We start from the raw sequence: 12,539 nt of genomic DNA, 5'->3' as shown, positions 1-12,539 counted from the left end.
TTTAGAAATCTTCGGAAATTTACATTATGCGTAATTTTAGAAAAAATTGTTAATTAAAGTTATTTGTAATCCTTTCGAACGTTTCTAGGAAATCCTCTGTAATATTTTTTTTTTCTTTAAATTAATTTTTCAAAATAAAAATCATTTTAATTTTTCCCAGAAATCTTAAGAAAAATATTTCGAATATTCTGAAATCATTTAAAATCCTTAAAAAGTTTCAAAATTATATTCAGAAATCTTAAAAAAAATACTTGCTGTTTAAAATAAAAAAAAAACTTTAATTAAAGTTTTTAAAATTTTGTTTGAAAGTTTTTAAAATTTTCTCAAGATTAAAATTATTTTTCAATATATTTAAAAACTATAAAACTTATAAATATTTTTTCCAAATAATTTGTTCTCATAAAATTTTTTAATCTTTAGAAATCTACATTTTTAAAATAACTTTTTGAAATCTTTCCAAGATCTCAATAATTTTTAAGTCTTTTTAGAAATTATAATTTGTCACTATCTTACTGGAATTTCATTTTAAATTTTGAATCCTTGCAAAATTGAAAAATTTCGCTTTAAAGTCTTTTAGATTCTTATTTGAAATTTTGAGAAATCATTTAAAATGTTCTTCAATTTTCTTTCAAGTTTCATTTCATTTCATTTTCGTTTAAAATCCTTAAAAAGCTTCAAAGTTTTATTTATTTTCAAATAATTCAGTTTGCCTACAAAATTTTAATCTTCAGAAATCTAAGTTTTCTAACTAATTTTTTTTTAATCTTTCCAAGATCTGAATATATTTTGGATTTTTTTAAAACTTATATTATGTCATAATCTTATTAGATTTTTTTCTAAAATTTTTGACTATTTCAAAATTGCATATTTTTGCTTTAAAATATTTAAGAATCTCATTTGAAATTTTATGAAATAATTTAAAATTTTCTTCAATTTTCTCTTAATTTTATTTTTCAAACTGAAAAATCATTCTAAATTTTATCAGGAATCTTGAGAAATTTTTTTTTTATTATCCAAAAGTCGTTTAAAATAAAACCCTTAAAAAGCTTTAAAGTTTTATTTAGAAATCTTGCAAAAATTACGTTCAGTTTAAAAGGAAAAAAAACTCAATTAAATTTCTTTAATCTCGTTTAAATTTTTTTAAATCTTCTCAAGATTAAAATTATTTTTGAATAAATTTGAAAACTATAAAACTTATAAATATTTTTTTCAAATGATTCAGTTTTCCTAAAAAATTTTAATCTTCAGAAATCAACATTTTCCAACTAATTTTTAGAAATCTTTCCAAGATCTGAACATTTTTTAAAATCTTTTTAAAACTTATATTATGTCATAATCTTATTGGAATTTTTTCTAAAATTGTTCATTTTTGCAAAATTCAAAATTTTTGCTTTAAAATATTTAGTTTCTTATTTTAAATTTTATGTAATCATGTAAAGTTTTCTTCAATTTTCTCTGAAGTTTCGTTTTTCAAACTGAAAAATCATTTAAAATTTTCCCAGGAATCTTGAGATATTTTTTTTATTCTCCGAAAGTCGTTTACAATCCTTAAAAAGCTTCCAAGTTTTATTTAGGAATCTTGCAAAAATTACGTTCAGTTTGAAAGGAAAAAAAAGTTCAATTAAATTTCTTTAATTTTTTTCAAAAGTTTTCTAAATCTTTTCAAGATTAAAATTATTTTTGAACATATCTAAAAACTTATAAGTTATTTTATAAGGAATTTTACGAAATAATTTAAAATGTTTTTCAGTTTTCTCTTAAGTTTCATTTTTCAAAATCAAAAATCATAAAAAATATTCCCAGGAATCTTGAGACATTTTTTTATTATTATCTGAAAGCCGATTAAAACCCTTAAAAATCTTCAAAGTTTTATTTTTGAATCTTGAAAAAATTACGTTCTGTTTAAAATACCAACAAAATTAAGTTAAATTTTTTGTAATGTTTTCAAAAATTCTAAATATTTTTTAAAATAATTCAAATTCTTCCTGAAATGTATTTAAAATTCTGTGAAATTTTTTAAATACCTTGAAATCTTCTATCACAAATTCTTTTTTGATAATTTTAGATTTTAAAGTAATATCATTAAATTAATAATTATTATCAAATCTTTTTAAAACTTCTAAATATTTTTGGTTATAATTCAATTTTCCTAAATAAATTTTTAATTCTGCAAAATTAAAAAAAATGTCTTATCTGGTTACTAAAATAAATTTAAGGTTTGAGAATAATTTTTTTTCAGTGTCACCAACGTCCTAAAAAATATATCAAGATATTTATCATCGACTTTCGATAAACAATTATTCAAAAAATAAATGCATAAAAAAGAGATTTTTTCATTTAATTCTCATAAAATTGGGGGATGAAACTGTTTTAATTGTAAGGTTGGCAAGACTGAATGATACCAGTATTCATTGCCTGCCTGTCAGTCAGTATTCGGCAGTTTCACTTCTGTTTATCCGGGTTATTTACGTTTATATTTACGTTGTGCATCTTTCTGTTGTGTTTATGGTCCCTTTATTTAATTTTATAATGGGATTAAACTGTATTTTCTAACTATAAAATAGTAACCATTTAAATTTATTCATAAAAAGATTTTAACTTTTGTCAACCTGTAAGTTATCACCGCCACTTTACAAAATATTTAATTCATTACATTTTTATAGTCAAATTACTATTTTTATCTATATTGTATATAATTTTAATTAAATTTATATTCCGCAAACTTTAGAAACTTGACAAGGATTCTATTTCATTGTATAAAAGTAGTATAAAGTTCCATTTTGGTAACCTAACCTATAACTGTGATCGATCAAATTTGACATTTCATATAATACACTCAATACGGTGTCATATACCATAAATTAATTAATTATTTATCATATAAATCACATAAAGTTACAAAAAAAAATGAATGATAAGTTGGATCAGTTTTACGCAATTTCGGAGTCATAACTTTATTTTCGATTTTTTCCTAACTGGATGACTTTTTAAAAAATTTCTTTTTAGTTGAATTCGGCCATTTAATAACCACAATTGAAATTTTTTATTATCTGCGAATTGACTTCACAATTAATGTTTAAAGTCTATTCGGGCATGAAACCTAACCTCGAAATGTCAACAGTTTCATTTATTTTCTCGAAACTGGACAGTTTTTTGTAACCAAGATTTTCTTACATCGGTAGAACATGAAAATATTTTGAAAGTACTTTCTTTCTTTTTTTCTAATGGTTCAGCCGAATTAAAAACAAGTTTTTAGTATCTCTTAAAAACCTGAAAAGGACTTTTAATTCTTAGGCATAGTCCAAAACTACGTTACAAATTTAAAAATTCTATTATTTGTTTAAAAAATTAATTATTTTGTTGAAAATTAACCATTTTCTTAGAAAGTCATCTTTTTAATTGAAGATTCATCAATTTGATTGAAAATGTAAATATTTCATTGAAAATTCGTTGCTATTTTAGTTGAAAATAAACTTTTTCAAACTTCAAATTTAACAATTCAAATTTGATCTTTTTTAGTTGAAAATTAAGTTATTTGGTTAAAAAATGTTCCTTTTTAGTCGAAGAATTGCGTGGTAGAAAGTCGAACTACTTTGTTAAAAATCATTTCTTGTTGATGTGAAGATTTATAATTTAGGTTGAAAATGTATCTTTAGTGTGGAAGATTAAACCATGAATTATTTGCAATTAAAAATATCAGTATTTTTAAACTGATTATTTAGCTATTCCATTTATGGTTGAAAACTCATATTTTTTAGTTAAAATTTAAATTATTTGGTTAAAAATTCAACTAGTAGGTTAAAAAGTAAACTATTTATTTAAAAAATTAGCTACTTGGTAGAAAATTAACTTTTTTGTTGAAAATTCATACTGTCGGTTTAAAAATTCAATTTTTTTAAACTGAAAATGTATGTTTACATTATACGTTAAAAAGTCATATTTTTAAGTTGAAAATTCAACTATTTGATTAAAAATTAATTGTTCTTAATTTTATATCACATTCTTGTTGAAAATTCGTAGGTTTAAAATGTAACTATTTTTTATGTCACCTTTTTGGTAGAAAACTTATATTTCTTGTTTGAAAATCCATGTCACTTTCTTTTTTATTTGAATAATTAATAATATAATAATACAATAATAAATAATTAAATAATTTTTTGTGTGTATGAATTGGAATATAGCCGGTTAAAAAATCAACTATTTTGTTGAAAATGTTATTATTTTGTATTAAGTAATGTAGCCTAAAATTCTCTCAAAACAGGTGAAATGTATTGCATTTACAACCAAATAAATCAACTTTCAAACCAAAAAGGTGAATTTTTTTGAAGACATTTGAATACTTAACAAAAAAAGTTTAAATTTAACCAAGAAAAAAAATTTTTTAACCACGAGGGGTGATTTTTCTGCCATAAAAGATGAATTTTCAATCTAAGAGGACGAATTTTCGACCAAAAACTAATTAATGTTTTAACAAAATAGCTGAATTTTTAATCAAATAATTGAATTTTTAACCAACAATATATATGCATTTTCCACCAAATGGTCCAATTTTCAAACGATAAATATTCAAATTCGACCAAAAAGAGTTGCATTTTCAACCCAATTTTTAAAGAAATGGTTAAAGTCTAACCTGAAAGATGAATTTTTCACCATTAAAGATGCATTTTTCAATCCAAATTAAATCCAAAAAAAGATGGGTTTTAACCAAAATTGGAATCGTCAAATTTTCAATTTAGAAAATTAATTTTCAGCCCCAAAAACGAATTTTCAAAAAAATAAATGAACTTTCAACAAAGTTGTTAAATTATTAAGTCAAAAAGACAAATTATTTGCATTTAAGTTGAATTTTCATCCCAAAAGTATGATTTTTCAACAAAAGTGTTAATTTTCTACCAAATAGTTAAACTTTCAAATAAATAGTTCAATTTTTATCAAACTTAGTATTGAATTTTTTACCAAAGTATTTTGGTTGCCAACAAAAAATATGATTTTTTAACAAACAACAAAATATTTGAATTTGCAACTAAACTGATGAATCTTCAACCAAAAAATGCATTTTTTATAAAGTTGTTCTACGTTAAGCCAAGGAATTGATTCTTCAAGCAAAAAAGAAAATTCTCAAGAAGACATGTTATAATTGATATTTCGACCAAAAAATATTTGAATTTTAAATAAGAAAACAGTTAAATTCAACCAATAAAGACAAATTTTTATCAAAATTGTTAAATCCTTAATTTAAACGGATTATTTTTCGACCAAACAATTGTATTTTTAAACAAAAAAGGTGAATTTTCTACCAAAAAGATTGCATTTTTACCGAAAAAATTAGTTTCAACAAAACGTAAACATTTTTAACCATATTGTTGATTTTTTAATTAGAAAAGATTAATTTTCTACAAAAAACGGAATAATTGAATTTCCAGTTAAACAAATCAATTTTCAACAACAACAAATTTTGAACCAGAAATGAAATAGTTGAATTTTCAGTTTAAAAAATTAATTTTCAACCAAAAATAAAACTAATCTGCAACAAACTAGTTAACTTTTTAATCAAAGAGATGAACCTTCAACTACAAAAATTACTTATTTAACAATATAGTTTAATTTGCAAAAAAGAAGTGAATTTTCGACTAAAAAAGAAAAAAATTTTAATCAAAAATGGAATAGTAAAATTTTCTGTTTAAAAAATTAGTTTTCAACCAAAAAGCGAATTATTCAATCGAATAGTTCAATTTTTAGCCATAGTGATGAGTTTTCAACCAAAAAATTACTTTTCAACAAAATAGTATAACTTTGACTAAAAAATCTTTATTTTAAATTTTAATTAATTTTGATTTTTAAAAAAACTACAACATTTTTAACGAAAAATTAAATAGTTGATTTCCCAACCAAAGAATATTTTAATATTGAATTAAAAACAATTAAATTTAAACAAAAAAGACGAATTTTAAATGAAATACTAGTTCTCAAATTCACAAAATAATTTTCGAACAAAAAATGGCATTAAAACAGTTAATTTTTTTTATCGAAGGAAATGAATTTGCAACTAAAGAAAATTTGGTAACCAAAAATGAAATAGTTTAATTTTTAAGTTTAAACAAATAATTTTCAACCAAGAAAAGAGAGGTTTGTACGTGATACTTTAATTTTCATCAAAAAATAATTGATTTTCCAAGAGTTGAATTTTCAAACAGGAAGATTAATTTTCTATTAAAAAGTTGCGTTTTTTACTACAAAATTAATTTTCAACAAAAATTAATTTTACAACAATACAGTTAAATTTGCAACAAAGTTAGTGAATTTGCAACTAAAAACAAAATTTTAATCAAAAATGGAATAGTTCAATTTTCCGTTTAAAACATTAATTTTCTACACTAAAAAAAGCGAATTATTCAATCCAATAGTTGAATTTTTAGTCATAGAGATGAATTTTTACCCCAAAAAATTACTTTTCAATAAAATAGTATAACTTCGACTTAAAAATAATGAATTTTTAAGAAAAAATTGAATAGCTGATATTTCAACAAAAAAATATTTAAATATTTAATTAAAAGCAATTGAATTTCAAAAAACACACACAAATTTGCAATAAAATAGTTGAATTTTAATCAAACGAAATAAATTTGCACCTAAAAAAAATGTAAAAAAATGAAATAGTTCACTTTTAAGTCAAAAACAATTTTTGAACCAGGAAAAAAGCGTTTTGAACGAGATACTTAAATTTTTATTAAAAAATAATGCATTTTTAACCAAAACTATGAATTTTCAAATCACCAGAAAGTCGTGTTTTTAACTAAAAAATTAATTTTTAACAACAGCAAAATATTGGCAGCAAACGAATTAAATATCTAACCAAAATAAATTAATTTGCAAACAAGAAGAATAATTTCCAATTAAAAAGATTAATTCTGAAGAAAATAAAAGTACATTTTTCAAAGGCATTTTAAAGAGTTTTTAATTTGAAAAATTTGGCGATTTTAAAAATATTCTAAGGAATTATTAATATAATTATTTGAAGGAATTATTCTTGGAATTCTTTTGAATTTTTGTAATTCAATTGCTAAAATTATTAAAGGATTTGAAATATTTTAAGTTTTTTTTAAATTCCAAGGCACTTTCAAGAGCTTTAAAAAATTGCAAGGCGTTTTAAAAGATTTTGAAGGATTTTATATATTTTAGGACATTTTAAAAGATTGCCAGACATTTTTTTATACATTCCAATAGTTTGAAGGGATTTTAAAAACTTTGAAATATTTTAGGGTATTTCAACATTAAGAGTGTTTTATTTTTAATGTATCCTGAATTACAATTTCAAGGGATTTTCAAGGGTTTTAACACTTTAAAGGGATTTTTCAAATTTTTTGGAATTTTTTTGTAGTCATTAGTCACTTTTCTGGTTAGAAATGAGTAGGGCTTCAAAAATTTGAACAGATTTACAAATATTTTTTGCACTTAATTTGGAATCCGCCCTGAATTCGTATTATTTATCCTAAATTATTTTCAATTCTTTTAAAATACTCAATTCCACTCAATACAATGGATTTAAAAAAAGTTTTGTTTAATTCATATTAATGTCTTTAAAACTCACTTCAATTTTTTTGGCATTTCATCACATTCTTTTGAATTCTATTTAGTTTTTCTAATCTCATTTCAAACTTACTACATTTAATGAACTTTTTCATATTTTTTGTTTCCAATTCACTTGATTGATTTTTAAATTTAGCTTGATTTTTTATGAATTTCATGGAATTCTTTTATTTCCCTTAAATTCCTCTAAATTTACTCAAATTTCACTGAACTCAATGAATGTTAAAAAGTATTTCCAATTATTTTACATTCTTTGAAATTATCGTAAATTTTTCAAATTCATTTTTCTATTTAATTGATTTCGAAGTCTTAACTTTACCTTAAATTCTTAGCCATTTCATACAATTCTTTTAAATTACCTTGAATTTTTATAAGCTTATTTCAGATTTTCTTAATTCAATTAAGTTTTTTTTTCATATTTTTAAATGGACTTCAATTCATATGAATTTTTATAAATTGCATCGAATTATTCTCTTTTACTTAAATTCATCTAAATTTATTACAATTTTACGAAAATCAATGTAATTTTTTTATCTTAAACATTTTTTCCAAATTGATTTTAATTATTTTGAAATTTACTTTGATTTTTTTGAAGTCTTGTGAATTTATCCTGAATTTTTAACTCTTTGAGCGCGAAAAAAGTATCCTTTTGAGCGTGACATTTTTAGAGACCATTTGAGGATGTCTACATGGAAAAAAATAAATGTCAATAACCAAGAGTGCACAATACTGGCACAAAAGACGAATAATCTTTGGAAAGTATGCTTAACAAATCTTGTTCAGCTTTGGTTTGAAGACCTCCAAAGTGAAACAATTATTGAAAGATGCAAGGTATTTTTTAACAATTAATATGTTATTTAGATTAATTTTATTTGAAACAATTTATTTCCCTACTTACGTGAAAATTTTCTTTATTTCCTTAACTGCTGTTCATCATAAATTATTTTTCGATTTACCGGGAAAATCTTTGATGACCGGGAATTTTTTGTGACCGGGAAGTGCCGGCTAATTTATTTTTTGATCGGGAATTTTAACAAATTTTTAAAGCGAATATCTGCCCGAGTTCGATTACAACTTTTTTTAAATAATTGGTTAACTCTTTTACATTAAAAATTTTCCATTTGAGATTTTTATTTTTAAGTGTACATTTTTAATAAAAAATTTTTTTAAATGCATTCTTGAAGTCCTAAAGAAGTTTAAATTAAAAGCGCTTACAGTTTAAAATTTTGGATAAAAATCATGTTTATTTTATCAACAGTAAATATAAATAAATTATTTTTTAAATCCGTATTTTAAGTATTAAAAAGTGAAGAATAATTTATTTGACAGAAGGATTATAAATCTATTCAAAATGGAAGAATTTCCAAAAAACTTATACTGTTTTAATTCGAAAGACTTAGTCATTAAACAAATATAAACGCCCGATTGAAACTTTATAAACTATTTGGAACTTCAAAATAGCTTCATAATAATATATTCGTAAATTGAAATTTTTTATTTAATATTTAGCTATATTTTACTGTTTATTTAAGACCAGTAAATTCAATCCAAATATGTAAATTTGAACGTTACAATTTTAATTGTTCTATTTAAAAAATGTTTCATTTGTGATTGAAATTGTTGAATTTTGATTTATAAATAAAAATTGAACACTTGTTATTTGCCGACAAAATATGAAATGATTTTAAATAATTTAAACGAAGTGTGAATGACTGCAAAGGAATAAAAAAATTGTCTTAGGATTCCTAAGAAAATTGAAAATGATTTTTCATTTTTAATTATTATTTTCAGAGAATATTTAAAAAGATTTAAAAATATATCGAAAATGGTCAAAAAAGAATCTGGAATATTTTAAGGAAATTTGTTTAAATTTACAGTATTTTCTAAAAACTGTAGGAAAAATGTGATAAATATCTTTTAAAATTGATTGAATTTTTCCTACCATTTTTAGAAAATCCTGAGACCAAATTTCTTTAGAATCTTTTAGATTCTTTTTTGACAATTATGAAAATCTTTCAGAATCTTTAAAAATATTCTTGTCTACAAATAATAAGCAGGATTTTTTTTTAATTGTAGGAAAAATTCGATTCATTTTTAATAGATATTTAGAAGATCTGAAAACATTTTTAAAATAATTTTAAATTTGAAAAAATTTGAAACAACTTCGAGATTTTGAAAAAAATTTTGAAGCTTTTCAAGAATGTTTAAACTATTTCAAATGAAAATAATTTAATTGCTAACTTAAGAAGTATTCAGATAAAAAATTTAATTTTTCAATTTTGAATGTTTCCAGATTGAAATTGCTTAAAATAATATAATTTTATAAATTGTAAAGGTCATTGATTGATTGTTTAATTTATAACAGTGAAAATGATAACATGGATTTATATTTTTGAAACTGAATTTGAATATTTGAACTCTATAATTTATAAAAGTAAAAAATTCTCAATTTTGCTGTTTATCTACATTTTATTTAAAATTGTTCAATTGAAAAGTGTTTGAACAAAAGATTTTTTAATTTAAAAATTAAAAATTTTATATAATTTAACATTCAAGAGATTCACTTTGTGTGCTTTGATTTGTAATTTATTTTTTATTACATCAAATGGAAAAATTTTGAGACTTAGAGTTGAAATTTTTTATTTTAATGACCTCGGAAAATGGTTGTGAACCGGGAATTTATTTCTTCGATTAAAACGGCCACCCTTATTTTATTAGAACACTCATTAGAATAATAGAATATCATTTAATAAATTCTTTTTCCAATTTCAGAGATTAAATCCACTTTTAAAAATACAGGCTTTGAATTTAAACGAAATAATGGAAGAAATTCTTACAGACATTCCGAATCATGCTGTCGAAGCGACATTAAATTCGATAACATTGAACAAAAATATTCAAGGAGGAATCTTCAAATTTAGGATAGATTTAAGCAGAGGAAGCGAAGAAGATTTTTTCACAGTGGTCACAAAATCGCTCTGCTTTTCATCAGGGGAATTATTCAGAAGATATTCCCTTTTACTGGAACTTATTAAGAAGAAAGATGAAGAAATTGTCGAGTATAAAGCAGTAGGAGCAAAACTAATTCGAAGTTGGTATTTTTTTTTCTTTTTTCAAGAAGAAATAATCTAGAAACAAACCGATTTTATTTTACAGGCCTCAGATTTTAATTTTAAAAAGCTGAGATATAAAAAAGTGATTTTTTCTTTATTTAAAGCAGCGGAGCATTTTTTTTTGAAAGAATTATAATTCCTATTTAGAAAAAAGATGTTTAAAAAATACCTTTATCGAGTCAGAATTCGTCACAATTTAAAAGTTCTCTCTTCCAAAATAAAAAAATAGAAAGTACTTGGTTTTTTTAGATTTTTTTAAAAATTAGAATAGAACATTTTGTTACATTATTCATTGCAAATGTATATTTTTTAGTTAAAAATTCAACTACTTGCGGATAAAAGTTAAACTCTTTTGTTAGAAATTAATTTTTTCATTTGAAGAATTGTCATTTTAATTGAAATTTCTTTTTTTTTTAAATTTAACTACTTTGCAGAAAATCCGTTTTATTAAATTAAGAATTAGATTTGGAACGGAAAATACAACTATTTTATTTTTGTTTAAAAATGTATCATTTTCGGATGAAAATTCGACTATTTGGATGAAAATTGGTATTTTGTGTTTAAAAATTAAAATATTTGTTTTAAAATTTATGTGCTGTGTGAAAAATTCGTCTTTATTTTTATAAAATTAATTAAAAATTCATCTTTTTGTTAGGTATAAGATTTACCTATGCAAGTTAATTTAGAATTTTAGTTGAAAATTCAACAATTGGGTCGATAATTTTTCTTTTTTAACTGAAAATTTAACTATTTCGTAGAAAATTAAAGTATTTTGTTAAAAATCGATTTTCTGGTAGAAAGTATCTTTATGTTTGAAATTAAATCTTGATTAAAAATTATTTTTTTCAATCAAAAATTACAATATTCCAGTTAAATATTTATTATTTTATTTTGAAAAATCATCTTTTAGGTTGGAAATAAAATTACTTGGTGGAAAGTTAAAATTTTTGAAAAAAATTAATTTTTTTGGTTGAAGATTCGTAATTTTAATAAAAAATTCTTCCCTTTTTGAAAATGTAACTACTTTGTTGGAAATAATTCTTATCTCAACTAAAAATTTAACTATTCTAGTGGAAAATGTAACTGCTTTGTCGAAAATACGTTTAAAAAAATTAAGAATTAGATTTCCAACGGAAAATACAACTATTTCGTTTTTGGTTGAAAATGGATCTTTTCTAGTTGAAAATTCAACATTTGGGTCGATAATTTTTCTTTTTTAACTAAAAATACAATTATTTCATAGAAAATTCAAGTATTTTCTTAAAAAGCTTCTTTCAAAATTGTTTTTCCGGTTAAAAATTCAAGTATTACAGTTAAATATTTATTATTTTAGTTGAAAAATCACCTTTTAGATTGGAATTAAAATTACCATTTTTGAAAATGTATCTTTTCTAGCTGAAACTTCAACAATTGGGTCGATAATTTTTCTGAATAAAAATTAAACTATTTGGCTGAAAATTATTATTTTGTATTTAAAAATTAAACTATTTGTTTGAAAATTTATGTACTGTGTGAAAGATTTGTCTTTATTTTTATAAAATTAATCTTTATTATTAAAAATTCAGTTTGGTTGAAAATTAATTTCTCCAACTCAAAATTTAACTATCACATATTTAGTTGAAAATGTATCTTTTCTAGTTGAAAATTCAACAATTGGATCGACAATTTGTTTCGTTTTTTCATTGAAAATTCAACTATTTCGTAGAATATTCACTATTTGGTTAAAAAATCGGTTTTTTTGAAAAAATATTTTTTTCTTTAAAAGTTTATTCCTTGTTTAAAAATTCTTCTTTTCAGTTAAAAATTCAAGTATTCTGGTTAAATATATATCATTTTAGT

General features: G+C 21.9%; 1 protein-coding gene across 4 annotated transcripts in view; it reads left to right on the top strand.

The window, feature by feature from the left end:
- The first annotated feature begins 2,430 nt into the window (after positions 1-2,430).
- Positions 2,431-12,539, top strand: part of LOC117169592 — a 22,615-nt gene continuing 12,506 nt past the window's right edge. Inside the window, exons 1-3 of one of the 4 annotated variants that reach the window (XM_033356040.1) lie at positions 2,431-2,611; positions 8,256-8,418; positions 10,360-10,678. In XM_033356040.1, coding sequence (XP_033211931.1) covers positions 8,269-8,418; positions 10,360-10,678 — 469 coding nt within the window. In that variant the 5' untranslated portion in view covers positions 2,431-2,611; positions 8,256-8,268. Of the gene's footprint in view, positions 2,612-8,218; positions 8,419-10,359; positions 10,679-12,539 lie in introns of those variants that run through there. The other 3 variants (XM_033356042.1, XM_033356041.1, XM_033356043.1) reach the window with 3 other exon arrangements.

Source organism: Belonocnema kinseyi, chromosome 3, assembly GCF_010883055.1.
Source record: "Belonocnema kinseyi isolate 2016_QV_RU_SX_M_011 chromosome 3, B_treatae_v1, whole genome shotgun sequence".
NCBI classification, from domain to species: Eukaryota; Metazoa; Arthropoda; class Insecta; order Hymenoptera; family Cynipidae; genus Belonocnema; species Belonocnema kinseyi.
Note: the sequence above shows the minus strand (reverse complement) of the source record. Positions and strands in the feature narration are given on the sequence as shown.